The 27,386-nt window shown below is 43.4% G+C and overlaps 1 protein-coding gene across 19 annotated transcripts in view; it reads right to left on the reverse strand.

Moving 5' to 3' along the window:
- Positions 1-500: 500 nt before the first annotated feature.
- LOC106613025 (neural cell adhesion molecule 1) overlaps positions 501-27,386 on the reverse strand; it is a 106,524-nt gene continuing 79,638 nt past the window's right edge. The window contains exons 9-24 of one of the 19 annotated variants that reach the window (XM_014214869.2): positions 25,214-25,237; positions 21,101-21,130; positions 18,638-18,788; positions 18,142-18,329; positions 17,707-17,803; positions 17,392-17,562; positions 16,499-16,627; positions 15,875-15,889; positions 15,487-15,519; positions 14,711-14,713; positions 13,912-14,036; positions 12,861-13,041; positions 6,648-6,840; positions 6,204-6,320; positions 3,965-5,195; positions 501-3,088 (exon numbers count right to left, since the gene is read on the reverse strand). In XM_014214869.2, coding sequence (XP_014070344.2) covers positions 4,910-5,195; positions 6,204-6,320; positions 6,648-6,840; positions 12,861-13,041; positions 13,912-14,036; positions 14,711-14,713; positions 15,487-15,519; positions 15,875-15,889; positions 16,499-16,627; positions 17,392-17,562; positions 17,707-17,803; positions 18,142-18,329; positions 18,638-18,788; positions 21,101-21,130; positions 25,214-25,237 — 1,743 coding nt within the window. In that variant the 3' untranslated portion in view covers positions 501-3,088; positions 3,965-4,909. Of the gene's footprint in view, positions 3,089-3,964; positions 5,196-6,203; positions 6,321-6,647; positions 6,841-7,194; positions 8,357-12,860; positions 13,042-13,911; positions 14,037-14,710; positions 14,714-15,486; positions 15,520-15,874; positions 15,890-16,498; positions 16,628-17,391; positions 17,563-17,706; positions 17,804-18,141; positions 18,330-18,637; positions 18,789-21,100; positions 21,131-25,213; positions 25,238-27,386 lie in introns of those variants that run through there. The other 18 variants (XM_014214871.2, XM_014214870.2, XM_014214875.2 and 15 more) reach the window with 18 other exon arrangements.

The following is a 27,386-nucleotide window of genomic DNA, read 5'->3' on the forward strand; positions in this document are numbered from 1 at the left end:
GAAAGTCAGTAGCCTTTGGATCCAGATGCAATTGAAACCAACTAGTTCAATTAACCATTATTCATCACTTACTGAGATTGAAAAAATACTGGTAGGTCTGTCTGGGTTATATGTATCTGCCCTGGCTCATTACGATTCTATTAGTCACTCAAGTCTAGACAGAGGAGCAAAAGGAGTCCCTAACTCAGGGAATCCAGCAACACCAACTCATTATCATACCCTATTACCATCTAGCATTTTCCTATCTCTTCACGTAATCTAGAAGGTAATAATTTAATAACCTTAATCAAGGAGTTATTTGATATATTACCTTATCATAAACAAGGACATTGATATAATCTTGCTAAAAATACTACATTTGTAAATTGTCATTTCATGCCACCTAGTGTTCACTATTGTATATTACATCTACTAACTCCATCAGAAGGCAAAGGGCACACTAATAATATAATAGCACTGTAGAAAACAATGACTTGCCATTAAAACAATGGTAAACAGCGTGAGGTTCCAAAACCTTGTTTTATTTTGTAAATGGGTTAGTACTCAGACTGTAGACCGCTGAGAGCAGAACGGTCCACTGGGTTTGACCCAGTAAAACCAAGAGGCTCCAGAGATAGAGGACGGGGTGGGAGGATGACAACAGCAGAGGGTTGTATTGTACAGGTTCTGGCATGACTGTCCTACTCCACTGATGTACTGAGGGGAATGATTGTTTAGGTGGCAGAACAACATACAGTATTAACATTATGGTGTGTTGTTTTCTTCTGTTGTCAGATTACCACCCTGCCCTCTGTCTCTGACATTATAAACTCAACAGGCAGCAAGCTCATGATGCCTGCTATTGTACAAAAACAAAATCAATTCAAAGACAACATTACAGAACACTTGAACAACAACTGGAGACTAAAATAAAGCATTTTATAGGCCTGAACAGACCTCATTCTGATAACTCCCTCACATAACTCAATATGAAACTCGTATTGCCTAAACAAACATAGGCATGTCTGTTTGGGTTTCTGTTACACATATTTTATAAAGTACAGTTTGTATTCATCATGCCAAAAACTCAACATATCTCCACCGGCTGTGTTACAGGTCGCACTAGACCTCAGTGTGATGGGACATATCAACAACTCTATACTGTATATACATTTGCTGTACTGTTTTTATAGATACAATATAAAAAGAATATACAGGTAAACCTTTCATGACAAAGCTATGCAGATATTATTGAAAGTGACGACAAGACAATCTATTGACACAGTCACAGTGCACAAGCTCGCAGTAAGGAGTGGAAAAGAAACCTTTCCATATACAGAGTACAAAAATGCTTTAAAAGATTTTTGCTTCAAAAACATGATTTTAAATGATAAAGGTCAGGCATTTTCTTTGTTTTCTTGTGAATATGATAAGATACTCATCATAGTTGATGTTAAAACAAGGAGGAGGTGGTGCTTGGGTCATGATGAGACATTCACTTAGATCACTAAAAGTTATTCTCTACAACTTTTCTCTGTGAGAACCACTGGATCGGTTGCACATGGCTCTATCTTGTGTTCCATTGTCAATACTGGTACAATATTCGCTCAAAACGTACCTCTCCATTTAGCGCAATACAGTATTAATTTCCTAAGGCGAGTTGAAGACATCTCATATGATAACTCCTGATACATATCTATGATAATATGGCTTTCTCTGAAACCCGAGCATTCCCAGCACTGTGGGCTGCTAGCTGGTCAGAAACAACCCTACCTTCCTTTCTGTCTGTCTCTGTCACTCAGAGCTTGCCTTGGAGCATGGGGAAGTGGTGTTAACCAAATCAATGAACTTCTGTTTGAAACATGAAAACAATCTGTATGATAACCCACCCTAATACAGACATAAAGAGTAAAACAGTCAAATGTTTCAAACAAAACATTAAGAACCATTTGCAAATCAGACATGCAAACAAACTATTCGATGAGACTATTCGATGAGACTATTCGATGAGACTATTCGATGAGACTATTCGATGAGACTATTCGATGAGACTATTCGATGAGACTAGCCATCAAACATTTGAACAATGTAACATGGAAATAATAAAATAATGTCTACATAGTCAATCTCTTCAGTATATATACACTGAGTGTACAAAACTTTATTCTCTTTCCATGACAGACTGACCAGGTAAATCCAGAAGAAAGCTATGATCCCTTTTGATGTCAATTGTTAAATCCACTTCAATCAGTGTAGATGAACAGGAGGAGACAGGTTAAAGAATAATTTTTAAGCCTTGAGACAATTGAGACATGGATTGTGTATGTGTGCCATTCAGAAGGTGAATGGGCAAGACAAAATCCTTAAGTGCCTTTGAACGGAGTATGGTAGTAGGCACCAGGCACACCGTGTGTCAAGAATTGCAATGCAGTTGGGTTTTCACACTCAACAGTTTCCCGTGTGTATCAAGAATGGTCCAACACCCAAAGGACATCCAACCAACTTGACACAACTGCAGGAAGCATTGGAGTCAACATGGGCCAGCATCCCTGTGGAACGCTTTCAACACCTTGTTGAGTCCATGCCCCGACGAATTGAGGCTATTCTGAGGGCAAAGGGGGGTGTAACTAAATATTAGGAAGATATTCCTAAAGTTTTGTACACTCAGTGTTATGTTCCTGAATAATCCATTGTTTATCCGCACTGAAAACAATTATAACTCTGAGTAGTTGTAAAAACTAGAATTTTGTTTCCTATACCACTTGAAATCACTCAAATGGTATTCTTTAGTGTTCCATGTGTGTAGCGAAACAAATCATACGTGAGAATAAAAATGTTTTCACAATCAGATCGTGCTCTAATGAACTCTATTGCACAGACACATGTTGTTGTTCTGGAAATGCAGTAAGGGCACTGGAAAGAAAAACTGCTGCAGACTGTAATGAGTGTTGCTGCCGCCGCCATCTTGGATGGGCTGAGGCTGCCCAATCATGCTTTGCTGTCGCTGGCGTTTGTCTGTGTGACATTGTTGTGTTCTGTGGTCACCTCTGACAGGGCTGTCTTCACCTCAGCCTCCTCCGCTTTACCTTTCTCACCTCCAAATATCTTCCTGCAATGGAGAAAATGTTAGAAATGAACAGTCTACCTGCAATGCAATGGAGAAAATGTTAGAAATGAACAGTCTACCTGCAATGCAATAGAAAAACAACAACATTCCTAAGAAAATCACAACTGCTGCGTTCAAACAAAAAACACCCCAAATATAGACATTTACATTCTATCAGGCGCTCTTATCCAGAGTGACTTACAGGAGACATTAGGGTTAAGTGCCTTGCTCAAAGGCACACCAACAGATTGTTCACCTAGTCGGCTCTGGGATTTGAACCAGCAACCTTTCGGTTACTGGTCCAACGCTCTTAACCGCTACTTTTCAAATATATTTTTAGACAATAGCCATAGGTAGTAATTCTTAGACGATTGATACCATCACAAGTAATATAATTACAGAGCACCTCTGAGTCAAAGTGATAAAGCAGTACTAAGGACCACTGTTGCAGTGTCTGCCCTACCATTGAATAGACATTAGGCGGGGTGAGTGAAAGATCTAGTCTTCTGGCCCTATCCCCAGCCTAAGAGCAGTACTAATGCCCGGTACTGTCATTACAAGACTTCCACAACTTCCACAACCCACTCTGCAAGGGGAACCATACTACTATACAGTACTTTACTACTCCACACGACGCTACACACACACACACACACACACATCCACACAACCACTACCATGGCAATGACTACAGCACTTGTCACCATTACACAGGTCTCATTAATTAACAATTATCACCACTGTTACCACAATTGACTACTACAATTTCACTTTACTTCACAAGACAAATGGAAAGGTGGAGACTGAGTGATAATAGAATAGTAGATTACTGGGCACACAAAAACATTGACACGTATAAACCTCTAGAGGGAGCCATACTCGTTGTTGAGTGGAGCAGCCTTGGCCAGACTGTCTAACTCCTCCAGAGCTGGGGGACTTGAGGCCCGGAGGTCTGCCCCAAACCCGTTTCCGTTAGCCAGGGGGGAGGAGGACGAGGAAAGGCCAGGGGCAGGGGAGGGAGTGGGACTACTCTGAAACCTAGTGGGCTCTGCTGCGGACAGGGAGGGGTTCTCAGTCTCCACCCCGTTGGTCAACTCTAACTCTATCTCTGGGGCTTGGGGTGCTGTGGTGGTGGGCATGTGGGGGGTCAGGGTGGGTGTTGGGGTGTCGTAGATAGTAGAAGCCGGTGTGATAGTGACCGTGGGGGCAGCAGGTGTGGTGGGGGCTGGAATACTAGTGAGAATGTCTGGGAAAACAGGGGCACATTTGGCTGTGTCCTCGTGAACGATAGCAGCAGTTATTTCAGCATTGAAGGCAGTAGTAGGAGCACTAGGGACAGATGTGGTAGTGGGAGTGGGAGTGGGGTCTATATTAGGGGCAGGAGTGTGAGTGTCTTTGGTAGTAGAGTCAGGTTTGTCAGGGTCAGGGACTGGTGTACTAGAGCCCAGGACAGTAGGGGTACCAGGGACAGGGGTAACAGTGCTGGTGGCAGTAGGTGCAGGTTTAGAGGTGGAGGTGTCAGAGGCTGGGAAAGTGAACGCCGTAGGAGCAGGAGAGGGGCTGTCTGGGGCAATAGGAGCAGCTTTCCTGGTGTTTGGACTAGGAGAGGCAGTGGAGGGGGCAAGAGAGGGACTTTCCGGGGCAGATTTCCTGGGGGCCACTGTATGAGAGGGGGTGGAGTGGGTAGGTGTGGGGCTCTTGGGAGTGGGAGGAGAAGGAGCAGGTCTGTTAGAGTTTCGACGCCTAGGTGGTATTGGAATAGGGGACTTTTTAGGAGATTTAGGGCTATCTGTGGCACTAACAGCAGTGGCATACATCTCTGCTCTAGGAGAGCTGTCTCCCAGGAGGTCTAACAGGGGGGGCTACTCTAGCTGTGATGTCAGAGGTGGAGATGAAGGGGGTTGGGGGGGCTGTGTTGGACTCTGGGGTGGGTGCTGGGGCGGGGGCAGGCAGGGGGTCAGTAGCGAGGCCAGACAGGCTACAGGTGAGAGCGGTGCTCTCACTAGAGGGGCTGTCCTGGGCGGGATCATAGGTTGTGTTGGCTGTGTCAGAGATGGTGGCTACAGACGAGAGGGTGTCCAGAGCCAGGGCAGCAGTGTGAGCGGCAAGCCTGGGAGAGAGAGCAGGGAGAGAGCAGACACACACACTAGACAGTGAGGTGACTGGGACCCGACGTGGGGACTGGGGAGGAGGGGTGGAGAGGAGGAGCAAGCAGGAGGTTTGGGTTAGGGGAGGCATGCAGTTAGATATCACACACACAGAGCAGACAACATCAACTAGAGAGAAAGGACACACAAGGGGGTTCCATGCAGTGAGGCACATCAAATAAGAAAGGACACTGTCCATGCACAGACTAACATGGAGAACATGTAGGGTCTAATGAACTGAAAACAGGTCTTTCTAAAGGAAAGGATCACTACACACAACCACCTGAAGGGTTGAATAGTACCAGACACTCATCTCATGTGACTCCAGTTTTTAATGTCTCCGTTTTTAGACGGGCTTCATCAAGTTCACCATACACAGGAAAAGCACAGTGGATCTGTCCACGTCTTTGACTGGTAGCAATTCAACCGTGATATCGAAAAGATTCATCTCCTGAGAAATATCCTGAGAAAAAACTATTGTGGCAGCAAAGAAATAAAAAGCCCTCCCCAAAACAACACACAAGAAACTACAACACACACAAGGGTTTTTCACACTGCATGTTGTTAGACCAGGGCTATCCTTAATGCTGGGTTAAACCTTGTTTAGGGTTAGCTAACCCTCCTTTCACACAAGCATTTGTTAACCCTGGGCTAAGTGCAGTGTGACTGTAGAGAACTTTCAACAAAAAGTATAAAAGCATGAGCACACGACGGTGCAATCTGCTTATAGGAATCACAGACATATGTATAAACTAACTGCTTATGCCAAAAAGTCATAAACATTCCATTAATTACAATGTACTCAAAACTGTGCAGGAATATCGTGATTCTTACAAGAGGAATGTACTGTGCTTTAGCCCAACAACGATATATATGTGTATGTATGTGTGTGTGTGTGTGTGTGTATGTGTGTGCGTGTGTGTGTGTGTATGTGTGTGTGTGTGTGTGTCTGTATGTCAAGTTATACTCACTCTGGCTCTGTAAGGGGTGTGGTCTCACTGGGTTCCGTGGGTCCTCCTGCATTGTGATTGGCTGTGCACTCATCCTCTGTCCTCACCTCCACTATCGGTTCTTTGGACTCATCCTTTCTGCGGACACACAGAGGATTCTGATTGTTACATAGACACCACGACAACAGACTCCAGGATCTCAGTAACACAGAACTACAGCATAATGAGGATGATTAAATACCTGAACCAGACATTCTCAGACGAAGGTCATCACGTACCCAAAGCTTAGCAAATGAGAACTGTGAAATTGCATCTAAATTGCAAGTATGCAGAGAGTCCTTTTTCAGTCTATGTCATTGTCCCAAATGGCACCTTATTCCCTATGGGCCCTGGTCCAAAGAAGTACACTAGATAGAGAACAGGGTGCCATTTTGGGACGCACATATTGAGACAGTAGACACTCACAGGAATGCAGCCTTGCCCTGTTCTAGGTTGTGTCCCTTGGCCCCGCTGCCTGGCTTGCCACACAGACACATGATGAGGCCACACTTGTTGGTGAAGAAGCAGGTGACGTCCACAGCCAGGAGCAGCAGGACGAAGGCCAAGATGAGGATCCCTGCCATGATGCCCGTGGAGAGGGCAGACTCCCCGTCTATATCTACGGTACAGACACAGCATGACTCACTAGGAACATATACCACCACAGTTAGACAGCTGAATGAATGTGGACATACTGTTAGAATATGGAACCATCTCTGTTTTCTACATAATGGTTTCATAAAACACAGACAACTCACCTGTCATGCACATTGACATAGTGAGAAGAGATCACAGCTTCTAATCAGATGTTTTGTAGGCGTTAACTTCATACTGGTACCTTGATGTGCTCAAATTGGGAGATCAATGTCTCCTTGACAAGGCTCAAACAGACATCACACGTGACTTGTACCTTGTCTTTGGAGCAGTAAAGGCATCTATCTAAATCACTTACCCTCTAATAAATGCAAACCCATTAAGATGTATTAAATCAACTTTATTTGATATTAGTCATAACCAAAAACGCCTGAAGAAAATGCATAATATGTGCTTCAAGAGATACTTTGTAAACAACCATGTGTGTGTGGCTAGCTAGTGACTACTGTACCACACACATAACATGATCTCTAGCATTACCTGTCCAGCTTCCATTCTAACGAGAGCACCCTGAATATCAGCTCCTCGGGACTTCTGATTCACTTACAAAAATGAGTATTAACAACTCAGTATTGACTTCAGGGTCTATTTGTAATGCAGTTGTGGAACAAAATAATCACAACTTAATAGTATAAAAAAATGTATTGCTAGTTTTTAATGACATTTGTAGTTCTTCAGCGATCAATAAAACACAATTGACTGCTGCAGTTCCCAACTGTATCCATACTGCTTATACGTACGTAGACAGTGAGTCATAATACAACAATGTTAATATTAGCATATTATAAACGGGTACTTTGTTAATTAAATGTCCATGTAAAAATGAATGCTATTAAAAATCTTTACAGTACATACAATATAGTAAGTGGAAAAATAATATACATCCTTTACGTAAACTGTCTGGTGCTCACCACCATTCACTCAGTATTCTACCACAGTATTCAGAATTCAGAATACAATTTCCACTCATTCAATACCCTAATGTTCATTAATGTAAACTGGAGCTCCATTCAGTTCTCTAGTTCGGAATGCTGCTACTAGCGGTGCTATGTTGCTGAGCGGAGTGGTACAGCACTGACCTGTAGGACACAGCTGATACTAGCCTAGTCCTATATATGTTTGTGCTGTATAGCTAACTCCTTACTATGGTTGTTGTCAACGACCATAGGAATTAGCTATACTGCACAAACAGATCTGGAACCAGGCTAAGCTGATACCAGTGCCTTTGGTTCAGTTCAGTCAATCAGGCTGGTCTATTCTGTAGTTACTCCCCACCCACTGAGAGACATGTGTCTGTCTAGGCATCCATCCAGAGAGAGAGCCAGCCAGGGCAGAGAAAGGCTAGCTTTCTTTCCTCTATGTGTGTGTGAGAGAGAGACCAGCATCGCCTCATATAACTAGCTATGAGAGCAGCAACACAGCTACTATGGACAGGACGAGGGAGATCAGAGTGTATGTCACAGACGAACAGCCCTGGGTCGCTGCTCAAACCAAAACATAGTCAAAACCAACGGAAAGATGAGACACACAGATTCAGAAATGAGTAATACGTAATGAGGAAAGTGTTCATGTAGTGAAGTCCACCAGTGTCCAAAACCAGGCAAGAGTGCAGAGACATAGGGAGAGGGATAAAGAGAAAAGGGAGGAGAGGGGGGGAAGGGGGGGAAGGGAGAGAGAAATGAAGAGATGGAAACAGAGTGGAAATGGACAGAAGGGTGGGAAAATGGAGGGAGGAGAGGAGAGAGAAGAGAAAATATGTCAAGTTTGTAAACAAAACTGAATAGAGAACAAAAGAAAAGTTTAAAAAGTCGTTTTAAACTGACAAGGAGTTAAATCTAGAATCCACAAACAATAACAATGCCGTCACCCCTTCTGTTTTGGTAAAAAGCGGAGGGCTGGGCCTAGAGAAATTTAACCACTCTCAAATTCATAGACAGCGCTATGGATGCATCCATTTTTATTGACCATCCATTTGATCAAAATTATAGTTTAACCATGTTTTAAGGGTATACAGTGTTTGTTTACATTTACATTGTTTACAAACAGAGAGTAAAAAAGCTTCTATTTTGGTTTCTGATGGGGTACGACTGTTAAACTAAGCTCATAAGTTATATTCTTCAAGAATCAATTTGTATATATCATTAATTTATAAGTCAAAACGTTTATGTAGCGACTAAAGATTCGAGCTTTAAAAAGCAAGTTAAAGCAAAAGCACAGCATGTGAGAGAGGACTACGCCACAAACCATGAGTAAGGAAACTGGGGGTTGAACGGTTGTGAATGGGACGCGTGTTTATCTGGGAGGTGAGTTAGAAGGGAAAGAACAAACAGGAGAAGTGAGGAGGAAGGATAAGTCCTGCTATGTTTCAGTAAAGCACTCTGCATCGCCTGAGGCCTGCTAGGGGTTTGTCGCAGCCTAGCTGTGTAGTGTTGCAACACAGGTGTCTGTAGGTGTCAGTAAAAGCAGTAAGTTTCAGCTCAGACCTGCTATGGTACAGGAATGTTGCTGCATCAGTTAAGGCCAAATTATGTAGAAACAGACTGCATCCACACACACGGACAAAGACCATCCATCTACATACTGTACCCATCACTGTAGTAGGATAGACCGTCCATCTACATACTGTACCCATCACTGTAGTAGGATAGACCGTCCATCTACATACTGTACCCATCACTGTAGTAGGATAGACCGTCCATCTACATACTGTACCCATCACTGTAGTAGGATAGACCGTCCATCTACATACTGTACCCATCACTGTAGTAGGATAGACCGTCCATCTACATACTGTACCCATCACTGTAGTAGGATAGACCGTCCATCTACATACTGTACCCATCACTGTAGTAGGATAGACCGTCCATCTACATACTGTACCCATCACTGTAGTAGGATAGACCGTCCATCTACATACTGTACCCATCACTGTAGTAGGATAGACCGTCCATCTACATACTGTACCCATCACTGTAGTAGGATAGACCGTCCATCTACATACTGTACCCATCACTGTAGTAGGATAGACCGTCCATCTACATACTGTACCCATCACTGTAGTAGGATAGACCGTCCATCTACATACTGTACCCATCACTGTAGTAGGATAGACCGTCCATCTACATACTGTACCCATCACTGTAGTAGGATAGACCGTCCATCTACATACTGTACCCATCACTGTAGTAGGATAGACCGTCCATCTACATACTGTATCCATCACTGTAGTAGGATAGACCGTCCATCTACATACTGTACCCATCACTGTAGTAGGATAGACCGTCCATCTACATACTGTACCCATCACTGTAGTAGGATAGACCGTCCATCTACATACTGTACCCATCACTGTAGTAGGATAGACCGTCCATCTACATACTGTACCCATCACCGTAGTAGGATAGACCGTCCATCTACATACTGTACCCATCACTGTAGTAGGATAGACCGTCCATCTACATACTGTACCCATCACCGTAGTAGGATAGACCGTCCATCTACATACTGTACCCATCACCGTAGTAGGATAGACCGTCCATCTACATACTGTATCCATCACTGTAGTAGGATAGACCGTCCATCTACATACTGTACCCATCACCGTAGTAGGATAGACCGTCCATCTACATACTGTATCCATCACTGTAGTAGGATAGACCGTCCATCTACATACTGTACCCATCACCGTAGTAGGATAGACCGTCCATCTACATACTGTACCCATCACTGTAGTAGGATAGACCGTCCATCTACATACTGTACCCATCACTGTAGTAGGATAGACCGTCCATCTACATACTGTACCCATCACTGTAGTAGGATAGACCGTCCATCTACATACTGTACCCATCACTGTAGTAGGATAGACCGTCCATCTACATACTGTACCCATCACTGTAGTAGGATAGACCGTCCATCTACATACTGTACCCATCACTGTAGTAGGATAGACCGTCCATCTACATACTGTACCCATCACTGTAGTAGGATAGACCGTCCATCTACATACTGTACCCATCACTGTAGTAGGATAGACCGTCCATCTACATACTGTACCCATCACTGTAGTAGGATAGACCGTCCATCTACATACTGTACCCATCACTGTAGTAGGATAGACCGTCCATCTACATACTGTACCCATCACTGTAGTAGGATAGACCGTCCATCTACATACTGTACCCATCACTGTAGTAGGATAGACCGTCCATCTACATACTGTACCCATCACTGTAGTAGGATAGACCGTCCATCTACATACTGTACCCATCACTGTAGTAGGATAGACCGTCCATCTACATACTGTACCCATCACTGTAGTAGGATAGACCGTCCATCTACATACTGTACCCATCACTGTAGTAGGATAGACCGTCCATCTACATACTGTACCCATCACTGTAGTAGGATAGACCGTCCATCTACATACTGTACCCATCACTGTAGTAGGATAGACCGTCCATCTACATACTGTACCCATCACTGTAGTAGGATAGACCGTCCATCTACATACTGTACCCATCACTGTAGTAGGATAGACCGTCCATCTACATACTGTACCCATCACTGTAGTAGGATAGACCGTCCATCTACATACTGTACCCATCACTGTAGTAGGATAGACCGTCCATCTACATACTGTACCCATCACTGTAGTAGGATAGACCGTCCATCTACATACTGTACCCATCACTGTAGTAGGATAGACCGTCCATCTACATACTGTACCCATCACTGTAGTAGGATAGACCGTCCATCTACATACTGTACCCATCACTGTAGTAGGATAGACCGTCCATCTACATACTGTACCCATCACTGTAGTAGGATAGCCTTTGTCCATAGCGGAGGCAGCCTGTTGTAACACTGAGATAGCAAACTCATACAGAGTGTCACTGACAGCTTCGGTGTAGCAGTTTAATTCTAACAGATTCAAAATTGGAAACAAATTGTGTGATGTCTGCCATCATCACAAAACATTTACTGTAAAAAACAAACTCTGGACATGGTCAAAAAGAAGTGTTTGTTTGGGTGGTCCTCACAGACAATACCCTCTTCACATACCCTCTCAGACAGACAACACCCACTTCACATACCCTCTCAGACAGACAACACCCACTTCACATACCCTCTCAGACAGACAACACCCTCTTCACATACCCTCTCAGACAGACAACACCCTCTTCACATACCCTCTCAGACAGACAACACCCGCTTCACATACCCTCTCAGACAGACAACACCCACTTCACATACCCTCTCAGACAGACAACACCCTCTTCACATACCCTCTCAGACAGACAACACCCTCTTCACATACCCTCTCAGACAGACAACACCCGCTTCACATACCCTCTCAGACAGACAACACCCACTTCACATACCCTCTCAGACAGACAACACCCACTTCACATACCCTCTCAGACAGACAACACCCACTTCACATACCCTCTCAGACAGACAAACACCCTCTTCACATACCCTCTCAGACAGACAACACCCACTTCACATACCCTCTCAGACAGACAACACCCACTTCACATACCCTCTCAGACAGACAAATACCCTCTTCACATACCCTCTCAGACAGACAACACCCTCTTCACATACCCTCTCAGACAGACAACACCCTCTTCACATACCCTCTCAGACAGACAACACCCACTTCACATACCCTCTCAGACAGACAACACCCACTTCACATACCCTCTCAGACAGACAGTGGAGAGTTCTAGTTAGAAAGATTGAATATTTTCTGCTGCAGAGTGAACACCCACGAACAGCTCTGACCAACAGCTGGCTTGTTCTTCTATTTTCTTCATTTTGCCTGCTGAAAACATCTAGACATCTAATTCCTATTAAGTGTACTGTCAGATTTATGTGGTTGTGAGAACCAAAAAGGCTCCTGTTTGGGATATGTTTGAGTTTGCTGTCTCAGCTGTGTGTGGCAGTGCCAGTGTGAGTGCCCGGTGCATGGTGGGGTACCTGGGATGGCAGCGGGTTCTGGAGAGGTTCTGATGGTCAGGGTTCCAGGTTGGGACTTCCCCTGCTGGTTCTCTGCCACCACAAACACATTGTACTCCGTGTTCCACTCCAGTCCGCTCAGAACCACATACTCACTGCCACTGGGCAGCCGGATCTCTGGCTTCCAGTCGGCCTGATGCTTCTAAAGGACACACAAAATAGGCCAGGGTCAACTTAATGATACAATACAGTACCTGACAGTCTCTTTTAGGAATGCATTCCTTGAAAGGGCATGGTAACATTAGCACATATTTTTTGCACATAAGAATGCACATTGTTTGTCTACAGCTGTCTACAGTGCCCCAAATCCACTGGTTTATAGCGAACTAGGTATTGTGAGTACTCACTGGTTTATAGCGGACTAGGTAGTAGCAGTACTCACTGGTTTATAGCGGACTAGGTAGTGTGAATACTCACTGGTTTATAGCGGACTAGGTGGTGTGAATACTCACTGGTTTATAGCGGACTAGGTAGTGTGAATACTCACTGGTTTATAGCAGACTAGGTAGTGTGAATACTCACTGGTTTATAGCGGACCAGGTAGTAGCAGTACTCACTGGTTTATAGCGGACTAGGTAGTAGCAGTACTCACTGGATTATAGCGGACTAGGTAGTGTGAATACTCACTGGTATATAGCGGACTAGGTAGTAGCAGTACTCACTGGTTTATAGCGGACTAGGTAGTGTGAATACTCACTGGTTTATAGCGGACTAGGTAGTAGCAGTACTCACTGGTTTATAGCGGACTAGGTAGTGTGAATACTCACTGGTTTATAGCGGACTAGGTAGTAGCAGTACTCACTGGTTTATAGCGGACTAGGTAGTAGCAGTACTCACTGGTTTATAGCGGACTAGGTAGTGTGAATACTCACTGGTTTATAGCGGACTAGGTAGTAGCAGTACTCACTGGTTTATAGCGGACTAGGTAGTGTGAATACTCACTGGTTTATAGCGGACTAGGTAGTAGCAGTACTCACGGATTTATAGCGGACTAGGTAGTGTGAATACTCACTGGTTTATAGCGGACTAGGTAGTGTGTGATGGGTGAGCCTCCATCATCCTGCTTGAGCCAGTTGACTTTGAGGGAGTTGCCTTTTGTTTGGAGTGTTCCCTCCAGCTTAGGCGGTTCAGGTTCCCCTAAACAGACACATCAGAGATATCAAGGTTAGTTAGTGAGCTGAAGTGGTCATTCAGAAGATGTAGAATGTATTACGGCTGGTCAGCAGCTGCTGTGAAATCTTCCAACCGGTTTCTCCTAAACCTGCTTCAAAGATGTGAAGAAAGCTGTTAATATTCAGTCCTAGTGTTCTCCAGATGGCACCATTCCTCCATACTGTTGTGCTAGAGGCACTTGTCTGCCTCTCCAACTAAAAGCCCTCATGATCAAGCTGTTAGACTACTGTGGAGTGCTAAAATGAAAGTAGTATTTAAACAGCAATTACACATGATTGGATCGGACCCAGCCACTAGAGGGGGGTGTTTGTGCACTGTAAACTACTTGAGAGGGACAAATGACAGTTAGTCCAAAAAAGTTATTACAATGTGATAAATCAGTGAAATTGTTAGGATAAATCCAAGTTATATTAGATCAGACAGGGAAGGAACACTTCCTTGCTAAAGGACTGTAATAGTTCCAGGGAGCTCCAATCAGTCCAGAGAAGGGGACTGGCTACATATGATGGGTTAACAAGACGGAAAATAAATGGAAATAAATGGGAAACGTTTGAATTGGTACATTTAGTATTTATGTTATGAATGACTCTCCAGTAAAATGAAGATTCTTCTTGTGAAAATTGGGACTGAAAAGTTACCTTCTGCGGAGTTGACGACATCATCAGCACCATGCAAGCCACATGATGACAGTCACATGAAACGCACGCATGTGATTGGTTGAAAGGAAAGTGGAAACATGAAAGATATAAAAATAGACAATGTAAACATGGACAGGAATAACACAGTTATAAGACTTGAAGACAAAATGAAACAAAACAGAAACTGAAGAGTAACACAAAACAACAGTGAACTTTTGACAACACTGAATACACAAGCAGGGACAAATGACAGGCTTTCCTCTGAGAGAAACGATGACTTCTGCTACTGCAGCTTATGTTCTACATTTACAGTCATTTCAAATAAAATGTCTTTCAAAATATGGTAATAAATGGAAACGCTACATCCCAAACCATCCTTCTCCTGCAAGACAAAATGATTGACAACAGAGGAAACGCTGCAGACATACTGGAAATACTGACAGAAAACAGCAGCATTGAAAAAGAGGACAGAAATACAGACGTATTCCTAATACCTCTTAGTATTGCCAATACTGATGGACACTGTAGTATCAGTTGTACATGTACAACCAACACATGACATGACATGATAACACAATAATATTTGGGGAGAGTTAACAGTTGTATCAGTAAATGACCATAGCTTCTTACTGTAGGTACTGTACAGTAGGAAGAGCAGCAGGTAATAGGGGGTGTTCTAGGCTATTTGTCTTGGTATAACAGTGTCTAAGTCCCATGATAACTACCCCTAATAACTATGATCTATAGGTCTACTCCACAATAACCACATAACAAACCTGAGTCCTCAGTGAAAAAATGAAAAATGCCATCTAAGAAAACATAAAAGAAGAGATATCAGGCAAAAACAAAGGCTTTACACATAGCTAGTAATTCTGTACAAATCTGTTATTTGCAATATAATATTCCTGCCGATGAAAGGTATTCAACTATTTAGGTTAGATTGATCAGAGAACAGAAAGGAAAATAAACATGAAGAAATATTTAATGACTGCCAAATCTCAGTGGAAAAGATGCGGAAGGCAGAGAGACCATAAGCCACAGTAAATCCAATGAGGGTATACATAAAACACACCATTTTAGGTACTGGAGCGAGACTGTTTTGAAAACAAGTTCAAAGTTCAAACTAATACTCAGAGTGAGTGTGTATGATGATGAGGCACTTACTTGCGTAAGAATAACCTGAGCGGTCCAACAGAAAAACAGACGAGAAAACTGAATAAACAAAAAACTACACAACAAGAGTATGACACAAGAGACAAACGAAAGAAATGAAACTTGCGAGGCTTTGTGATAGCAGCATCAAACATAGCAAATAATACTCAGAATGTCCTCGGATACCAAACTATCAGTTCAACTCTACACATGCATAATATTCCTGAGTTAATAAGGCGCAGACATTCCACTTCCAGTCACATTTCAAATCAAATCAAATCAAATTTGCAACCAGCAGGGGGCGATCAATGGTAAAGAGCGAGAGAGCAGGAGAGAGTGAGGGAGAGAGTTAAAACAAGGGTTGTCATCATCCTAGCAGTGAGAATTCAAGCCAATTGTGCAGTACAACCCTTGTCATAGATTTTCAAGCACAGCATAGGGCAAATATGTCTGATCTAAAGGTTCTAAGCAAGTGCTGACCAATATGTCTATAATGGAGCTGGTAAACATGCTGTACAAACATGGCTGTATGTATTGATTCATTCTAATGGGGAGGTGCAATGGGTAGTGGCAAGGTGAAGTAAAAGGGGTGTTGTGGAACTGAGAAGTGTGTGTGTGTGTGTGTGTGTGACTTACGGACAGGCTCTGTCTTGAAGACCACAGCGGGGCTAGTTTCACCCTCTCCCTTGCCGTTGATGGCTGACATCTTCACCTCATAGTTGGTCTCAGGCTTCAGGCCTATGATGGTTACTTCACTCAGAGCTCCTGAGGATACAATTGAGAAGTACAAATACTGACACATCCACAACAGACTCTGCATTCAGCCAGAAATTGTCAGAGACGCCAGTCACCCAAGTCATAGACTGTTTTCTCTGTTACAGCATGGCAAGCTGTACCGGAGCGCCAAGTCTAGGACCAAAAGGCTCCTATAACAGCTTCTACCCCCAAGCCATAAGACTGCTGAACAATTAATCAAATGGACACCGGACTATTTACATTGACCCCCCCTTCCCCTCCATTTGTTTTGTACACTGCTGCTACTCGCTGTTTGTTATCTATGCATAGTCACTTCACCCCAACCAACATGTACAAATTACCTAAAATAACCTGTACCCCCGCACATTGACTCGGTATCGGTACACCCCTGTATATAGCCTCGTTATTGTTATTTTATAATTTTTTACTTTAGTTTATTTGGTAAATATTTTCTTAACTTTTCTTGAACTGCACTGTTGGTTAAGGGCTTGTAAGTAAGCATTTCATGGTAAGGTCTACACTTGTTGTATTCGGCGCATGTGACAAATACAGTTTGATTTGATTTGACAAGTAACAAGGATGCAATTATTACAGACAACATTTTATTTTATTCTCATTTGAGGGTAAATCAAACCAGCTGAATTATTATAACGGATGGATGTTTCATTAAAAAAGGCCAATGACTGAGAAAAAGAAACACATTTAATTTTGTTATCCCCTCACATACTCTCTCTCTTTATCCATGTAGCCCCCCGCCCTGCCCCTGTATTCACCTCCTTGGACGTCATAGACCCTCTGCACCCAGCTGCCCCTGCCCACAGTCTTCCACTCGGCCCGGTATTGGAGGATGGGTACACCCCCGGTGGCGTCAGGCTCCTGGAACTCCACCCTGGCTGAGCTGGAGAACGGCTCCACCTCCCCGAGGGACGGGGCTGATGGGACATCTAGAGAGGAGAGGAATCACACATAAAGGTACTCATTTAACAACTACAGTATATTTCATTTCATGCCAACATTAAATATTAGATTCACAATATAGAAGCATGATGATTTTGGATAATTAGCTACAGATTGTTATTGTGACTGACCAGCCTGAATGAGGAGGAACTCCTTGGATTCTGTGCCCATCTCATTGGAAGCAGTACAGTTGTAGCTCCCAAAGTCATTCTCAGACTCTGGAGTGACCTGGAACAGAGGAGAGAATCAATGCATGAAAGAAACTCAGGGCAGCAAAGCATTACAAACATAAGGTGACTATATGCTTGAGTCAGTTTGTTCCACTGTTGTTTGTCCATTAGAGATGCCTATTTTAGTCCCCTGTCTCTGTGCTTCCCTCTACTGAATAATGAAAACACACTCAGTCTCCCCACAATGGAACTGGGGGAGAACCCTGCAAATACTAGCTGTCACACATTAAATCTTTATGAAATGTGGAGTGTTCTTAATTTAGTGTGTGTGTGTATTGTGTGTGTCTGTGTGCTCATGCATGTGAATGTGTGTGTGATAAATCTGCGGGTCTCTACCTCCAGGTAGCTGGCTGTGGGGCTCTGGAAAACCTTGGCTTTGGTGACGTTAGCGTTGGGAAGCTGAAACCCGTCCCTCAGCCACAGCATGGACACGTCACTGGGGTGGGCCAGGACCTCACAGCTGATGTTAGCTGCATTCCCCTCCCAGGTATACACTGTCACTGAGCCCTGGATCTTAGGAGCATCTATGGAGGAATCAGCCAGCAACGTAAATAAGAGATTCCTGTCTTTTCTCTTAAATATTTAAAAGAGTAGGCTTTGGCACAAACATTAGAAGCTGCAGGCAGTATGCCAGCCAGGCCTGACTAAGACTTTAAGCACTAGAGACAGTGGTTGCGTCCTTATTCCCTATATAGTGCACTACTTTTGGGAACCTATGGGCCCTGGCAAAAGTAGTGAACTATAGGGTGTAGGGCTCTGGTCAAATGTAGTGCGCTGTATAGGGAATAGGATGCCATTTCAGATGCAGCCTTGTGACATGTGGAGTTCTTACAGCGGACTTCTAGGTAGGCGGGTTGAGAATCCACTCCGATGGCGTTGCGTGCAGAGCACAGGTACTGGCCAGCGTCGGTGAAATTGGCGTACTTCAGCGTGAGGGAGGACACACGAGCATCACTCCTCACTACGACGTTCCCATCCAGACTCTATAGGGCAGGAAATCATAGGGTAGCAAGCAACAAAAGGACCTCTGTTTGCAGTACATCAATGTTAACCTCATATCCCATTGTGATCCATGCATTATTGATAACCAATACATTATAACACTCTGTAGTTATATCATAGTAACATTGAACTCTGAGCCTGGAGACAAACCATTGTAGCATTGAGTGCTTTTCCTATGGCTGTAACAGCAAAAAGTGATGACACTACACACTTAAGAGAGACAGAGATACAGTAGAGTAAAGATCACAACCCTCTGTATTGTACAGTAGAGATGTGTACAGTAGCAGAGCACATCACTAATGGTAGAAGAAGCTGGATGGATGGAGCCATCAAGAGCTTTTCACACAATGGCTGTAGAGTGATGTGGCTGAAATCAGTTACAGCAGGCTATTTAGGTCTCAGCCTGTTAAACGCTACTGGTGTCTAGTAGTGGTTCCTGTGGACAGGATAACATGCCTAGCAAGCACTTTTACACACAGCCTGCTGTGTGGTTCACTTTATCGTGTGAGATTCAGTGTTGAATTGTTCAGTATTGAATTATTTGTGTACTTTCCCAACAGCAACATACTGTCTGATGTACAGTTCATACATCTGCTGTATACATATTATAGGGAAGGCATTCTAGACCCCAAGTTGATCCATGAAATGAATGTACAGTACATCAACTCATTGAGGTGCTTCTATTCCGTAGAATTAACTAGCTACCTAGTCAGTGGAGTGTCAACTGTGAACCGTCTCTGTAATTCTAAACTGAAGCAACACCATGCTGACTAAATGAAATGGTGGTTAAGACTCGAGCTTCAGAAGTAGAACCAAAGCATGTGAAATGGGGAAGAGGACAAGAACACAGTGTGCCTATACATTCAAGACCTTGCCAATTAAAACTAGAGCAGAAACCCTGCTAATAGCTAACAGGATTGACGTTTGTCTCGAGATACACTACCTGACTTCATTAACACCAGATTCACAAGGTCTAAATAAACAGCCATGTACGTAACCTTTAGCGTCGGGGTCGGCTACTCTTGTTGTTGACACTGAACAGTCCGGGTCTGGAACTCTCACGCAAGTCCAAACCACTGTTAACTCATGTTAGGTGTCGTAGAAGAGCTGAACTCCTGGCGACCTCTGCATTATATTTTGCATGGCTTTGACGATCAAAAACCAACCCATTATATGTGAACCATCTCATGAATGCCTCTGTGTTGTTCAATTAGCTACAGTGGGGACCAGTCTGGGGGACAAACTAACCAAGGCAGTGGCTCAAATGGCACCCTATTCCCTACAATGTGAACTACTTTTGACCAGAGCCCTATAGGCCCTAGTCAAAAATAGTCTACTATATGTGATTTGGGAAACTAACTAAGAGAAGAACAGCGCTCATTAGTTCTGTATTCAAACTCAACAGAAGCAGCATGTCTGGGGCATTAAGTATGCCTGAGGAAACGCTTCTATAACACAGGCAAGGCAGTCAGTCCCCTTTTCATTCCAACCCATCCGCCTCCTCCACCCCAACCCTCCATCCCCCCACCTTCTCCAAACACTGACAGGGATAATTACATCACAGCTGAAAGGGTGGCCAGTGAGTGTGACAGTGTCCTGCCAGCCTTGTGCTGCACTCACACATGCCATCCCTTATGTACAGGCAGGTCTTATTGTGGTTCTTGATGAAGCGATGAAGTCCAAGTGCCAGGTACATTAAGAAGATCTTGGTGTAGCGTAGATAGAATATTCCATTTTTGGGTTGTATTGTGAGGTCAAAGAGGGTCAACAACAACTCATCATCATGGCCAAAGCCTGGACAACCACATGGCAGACCAGACCATGATACACAATCTCAATCTGTGTCCAAAGGGAGAGCATCAATTTCTGTTCATTTGCAACACGAGAACATAGATTCATTAAAGTTTCATAACTATGGTTTTCAACAAAAGAGAGTTTATTAATAATGCAGGGTGGTGGTGCCTATTGGAAACATCAAGCAATTTTAGCTTAGCTCGATCATCGGTGTACCCGAGATCTTATTCCCTGGAAAGAATGGGAACAAACATCCTTCACCAGTTGTCTGATACCCGGCTACAGGTTTCAAGGGGAATTTTTCAGGCTGAGCGAAGCCATACTAATAAACCAAAGAGGACTGATAAGAGTTTCTCCATCAGTTTCCATGACTACGGCAACAATAGAAAACAGTGTTGAAGAGAACTGTAAAGCAGAAAATCAATATGGTGAAAGAGGATGCAAGGGCATGGTACATGGTAGATTGTGATGGGTATTGGGTATAGTATAGAAGCTATACCTTGTGTTGCTCGGGCCGAGTCCAAGAGGCCTGTAGAGGACACAGACAGAATAGAACAACAACAAAAAGCAAAGCAATCCTTAGACAGGAATCCTTATCCAGTACCTCACAGCTAGGACAAACAACACTGCCCCACTCATATACCGAACGTTTACCTGCTGTAGTCCAGTGAAATGGGCTAACGCTAAAACTATAAAACAATTAGACTCAATCAATCATGATGAATCCACATTTAATATGAAGTTATATAATCAACACAAAACTTAACACACAATTCAGCACGACAAAACGTAATCAAACGTGATTGAAAAAGTATTGTCTACCTCTGAAATACATTTACTTATAGAGGATTTATTTTCTCTGAATTCTGCCATTCAGGTATTGTAATAAAACATGCTTTATGGGTTTCCTAATGTTAAGGAGAAACAAGAGGCATGAAGGAGAGATGATTGATAATGGACGACGGCGTAGTGATGAATGGAAAGGAGTATGGAAGCCAGACGACAAGCAAAATGGTAAACAGCTTTCCATCAGACGTAGAAAACAACCAAGTGTCCCATCTGCTGAAACGTACTGCAGGCAAAAAGGCCCAGAACTCAATTCATTATTAATACAGTCAATCTTAACATTCCTTCCAGACCATCCTCTCTCGTTTAGAGCTGGACGCCTTCCAATCACTCATAGATGAGTGAATAATGAGTGAATAATGAGTGAATTCATCTGGCTTCTATTCTGGCATCTATCTTTAATGCGGGCTAACCTATACCACTGTAGACTCACTGCCTGTCATAGAGAAAGACAACACACACATCAAGAGACTAGTTAACACTGGGAAAGCTTTACTCACACTGCAGGGCAGACCCACACACATGAATAAACCAGACTAACAATACAGTATGTCAAGTTAAAGATACTGAGTGAAGACTCATCCTAAGTAGGGAGGGTCCAGATGAACATCTACTGTTTATTGAGCCATGGTATGTAGCTAATGTAGATAGTGAGTGTGTTGGTAATATGATATCACTATTCTTTACGGTCCACTGGGGTGTGGCGAGACAGGAGAGACACACACAGCAAGACAGGCCCATTTAACACCTACGTCAGAAAAGCAGTTTGGCTCCAGACCCGACAGCACAGAGGAGGAGCAGCTCAATTAGCTCCGTAATACTGGTGCTGCTGCTCATTATTACAGGACGCATAACTAACAGCACCCCTGGTTCCTGGCTGGTCTGACACAGAACTGGGAGGTATGGAATTGAGTTGACACATATCACTGTCAGACCCATGTTTTATGTTTGTTTAAACAATGGGACATGGACCAAAAGAAAATGACTAGCTGATGGTGAGAGCTGTAAACACCATGGCATCTAATCAGTTTAGTGCAAACCAGCACTACATAACATCCCCCCCCAGACAAATCTAATTTCCAAGCAGCGCTCCTCATCCCCTGGGTAAGCAGTGAGCAGCGAGCGTCTCTCTCTCTCAGCTGTGATGTATGATCACATCACTGAAGGTGGGGGAGGGGGGAGGAAGAGAGGCACTGTTGTAGAGGAGATTCTACAGGAGAAACACTCACATAACTATCTCACCCAGTACCACACAAAAGGCATCCTCTCTACAGTCATAACCAGCCCAACGGTATGGTATGGTTACAGGACTGGGGCAGTGTTTTTTCATTCATCCTGACTGGGATCAGTTAGGAAGCTCTCCATCATTTATCCTGGCAAGCAGCATTCCAACCGTCATACCATGAGAACAAACTGCCATTCAATGTCCAGAGAACCACACTGTACCACCACTAACCAGACAGGCACATAAATGAGCATTGTGTTAGAACTGTAGCTAGAGAACAACAGCCTCTCCACAGTCTCACTCTACTGTACCAGTGCTTAGTAAGCCCTTGGATTGAAAGCATCCTTCTTTTTCAACACCGCTCCCTGAACCAATCATGTTATAGTGCAGCAGCCAACAGCATGCAGCAGCACCACATGATTCAGCTCTCTGATCATTCAGAACACTTCACCTTCAAATGGCAATTCCCAAGAGTTAATAGCTACTTTCCTACTCTCTTTACAACTCTCAACTAGCTGAATACTAGACCGATCTCATTGTGTTTCCATGGAGCGCATTATCATAAATTAGGCAGCTCCAGTAAGATGTAATACACAGTAATCTGAAATATTCAATATCTGGTCATCTGTACCAAGTTTGAGCTCTAATGAGCTTTGAAGAAACACATTTTCAAGTGAGTTTGCTCCTCCTTTCCAGAGCCTGAATGTTCTCAGATAATTGCAGCTTGCAAACTTTGTAAATCAAGTATAATGTTTAATATATATTCAAATAACCCAGCCTTTCAGTTTGAGAGATAATATCCAAAGCCTGCATAAACATTTCAATTACATTTGAGCTATTAACAATTGTTACAACAAGTGCCTTCAAATAAGAGGGTTGAAACAACGACTTAATTACAAAACAAATATGAGTATCAGAGCACTAGAATAGAACAGTAAACTGGGTTAAACCTGTTTATGTAATAGCTAAAACATACACTATCTTCTTGGAAGACAACGCTACCATGGCATGTGTGACCCACATTTAGGCTATTCTATGGGCTCAATCCTTTTGCCAATCTGATCATCTCAACTGCCATCTCAATGTCTATGTAGATATACAAATGTGACAATGTTCATTTGTTTGCCATCACTATCGTAAATGTGTAAGGAGAGAATATGCTGTGTAGAATAAAAAATAAAACATATCCTTTATAAAGTAAAGCCTCTTAGGCTATAGTTATTAGTCATTACATACATTACCTAAGACAACAGTCAAACTCGAGAGGACGAGTGGAAGCTATCTGAGGGAATAATAAACTTCAACGCCCTGTCAACAGGGACGATGGCAATCCAGCAACCCTTTACACCATTTCTATGAGTACAACAGTCAGTAGACTGCAATGTAAAGGAACGTTAAAGCACTGAGAGAGGTGGCAAAGGCATATGTAGCGTGACACACTAGTGAACAGCACACCCCAGCATGCACATGCACACACACTTGTAACACAGACACGATTCTCACAAATATCCCTCAACACCAATTCCACATAGGAAAAACAAAACCACAATTGTCATGCTGATAGTCAATAAGCAAATACAACAACACTGATTGAAATAATAGGCCCATATGAACAATTCACCATAATAGCTGGATAGATAGATGACTGTGGCACATATTTCATGTGAGAGTTGATCATTAGCTTACCCTTTCACCTGTCTCCCAACCCATTTCAACCACAGCTGCTATGATGAGTGTTGCTAGCATGGCAGAAATGACGGACAGCCAGGTTCAAAAACAATTAGCAGCCACTTTCCAAATCACACTATCCTGGCTTCTTGCTAGTAAAGAAGACATTCCCTCCGGATCATTGCCCATGAGACCCACAGTGCCATGCCACAGCTGTGAAGGCCACACCTTAAAGCTCCTGTTTTGAAATATGTTCCTAATGATAATTCATTGCAGGCTGCTAATCATTTCTTCACCCCCCACCATGGAGAGATGGCTATACCTGTACAACACAGGTGCAAACTCAGGCATTTTGCTTTTGGCTTCAACCTTGACAGAATGATTGATGACAGATATGAAATGAGACAGATCGTCTACATGTGAGGACAGAAAGTGACACTGAGCAGCAGTATGGCATGGAGCTGCCCCCATGGATAGAGACGGAAATGATCGGACCGGGAATGGCAACACAGAAATGAGGAGGTTCTCTTTTTAAGGTCATTACGGTAACCGTTTTCTCTTCTGACCTCAGTAGACAAGGCAGAGGAAACCCCAAAAGTTTAAACACCCAGAACCACTCTCTTATGTAAGGACCAGTGCAACGCAAAAGTCAGGCTATATTTAGAAAACATGCCATTTTATAATCGATTTCATAAACCCTGATAAGATCATAGCTTGAGGATTTTCAAGGAATATTGACTGAAGAGCAGACAAGAAAATTCGATAAAAATACTTATTTGATTCTATCAGGGTTTTTGTCGAATCTCATACCCCATACGCAATTTGTTCTATCAATTGATTTTGTTCCATTTCTGTGCCACACTGATTTCATACCTGATAGATCCTGTTTAGATGTGCCTGCAGGGGAGAGAATGTAGCGAAGTAAACGGACCTTCCCGTGGGCTCCGCCTATCCACATTCCTCCTATCCTGTACAGGTACCTACAGCGTGTCTCTGATTAAATGGCCCCACCCATTACCTGTCTATTGGACTAGATGGGATCATTGGTACTACAGGGAAGTAGCTACAGTGCCTTCGGAAAGTATTCAGACCCCTTGACTTTTTCGACATTTTGTTAAGTTACAGTTAAGTTACATTTTGTTAAGTTACACTTATTTTTAAGGATTGTCAGCAATCTACACACATAATGACAAAGCAAAAACAGGTTTTTAGATTTGTTTTAAACAGAAATAGCTTATTTGCATAAGTATTCAGGCCCTTTGCTATGAGACTCGAAATTGAGCTCAGGTGCATCCTGTTTTCATTGACCATCCTTGAGATGTTTCTACAACTTGATTGGAGTCCACCTGGGGTAAATTCAATTGATTGGACATCATTTGTCTATATAAGGTCTCACAATTGACAGTGCATGTCAAAGCAAAAACCAAACCATGAGGTCGAAGGAATTTTCCGTAGAGCTCCGAGACAGGATTGTGTCAAGGCACAGATCTGGGGAATGGGTACCAAAACATTTCTGTAGCATTGAAGGTCCCCAAGAACACAGTGGCCTCCATCATTCTTAAAAGGAAGAAGTCTGGCCGCCTGGCCAAACTGAGCATTTGGGGGAGAAGGGCCATGGTCAGGGAGGTGACCAAGAACCCAATGGTCACTCTGACAGAGCTCTAGAGTTCTACTGTGGAGATGGGAGAACCTTTCAGAAGGACAACCATCTCTGCAGCACTCCACCAATCAGACCTTTATGGTAGAGTGGCCAGATGGAAGCTACTTCTCAGTAAAAGGCACAGTGACAGCCTGCTTGGAGTTTGATAAAAGGCACCTAAAGACTCGCAGATCATGAGAAACAAGATTCTCTGGTCTGATGAAACCAAGATTGAACTATTTGGCCTGAATGCCAAGCGTCACTTCTGGAGGAAACCTGGCACCATCCCTATGGTGAAGCATGGTGGTGGCAGAATCATGCTGTGGGGATGGGAGACTAGTCAGCGGCAGGGACTGGGAGACTAGTCAGGATTGAGGCAAAGATGAACGGAGCAAAGTACAGAGAGATCCTTGATGAAAACCTTCTCCAGAGCTCTCAGGACCTCAGACTGGGGCGAAGGTTCATCTTCCAACAGGATAACGACCCTAAGCACACAGCCAAGACAACGCAGGAGTGGCTTGGGACAAGTCTCTGAATTTCCTTGAGTGGCCCAGCCAGAGCCCAGACTTAAACCTGATTGAACATCTCTGGAGAGACCTGAAAATAGTTGTGGAGAGACCTGAAAATAGCTGTGGAGAGACCTGAAAATAGCTGTGCAGCGACGCACGCCATCCAACCTGACAGAGCTTGAGAGGAGCTGCAAAGAATGGGAGAAACTCCCTAAATACAGGTGTGCCAAGCTTGTAGCGTCATACCCAAGAAGACTCGAGGCTGTAATCGCTGCCAAAGGTGCTTCAACAAAGTACTGAGTAAAAGGTCTGAATACTTATGTAAAGGTAATATTTCAGTTTTTTCCCATAAATTAGCAAACATTTCTAAAAAAATGTTTTGCTTTGTTATTATGGGATATTTTGTGTAGATTGATGAGAGAAAAATGTAATCAATTTTAGAATAAGGCTGTAAATTAACAAAATGTGGGAAAAGTCAAAGGGTCTGAATACTTTCCAAAGGCACCGTATATGGACAATGTGGCATTGTATGAAAATATAAGATAGATAGATGACTGTATGTAGCGATCTGCAGGGGACTAGCAGAGGCTGCTATAGGGACATAGGTCTAAGCTGCTACATGTATAGGGACATAGGTCTAAGCTGCTATAGGGACATAGTTCTAAGCTGCTACATGTATAGGGACATAGGTCTAAGTTGCTACATGTATAGGGACATAGGTCTAAGCTGCTATAGGGACATAGGTCTAAGCTGCTATAGGGACATAGGTCTAAGCTGCTATAGGGACATAGGTCTAAGCTGCTATAGGGACATAGGTCTAAGCTGCTATAGGGACATAGGTCTAAGCTGCTATAGGGACATAGGTCTAAGCTGCTATAGGGACATAGGTCTAAGCTGC

This window comes from Salmo salar, chromosome ssa09, assembly GCF_905237065.1.
Source record: "Salmo salar chromosome ssa09, Ssal_v3.1, whole genome shotgun sequence".
NCBI lineage: Eukaryota > Metazoa > Chordata > Actinopteri > Salmoniformes > Salmonidae > Salmo > Salmo salar.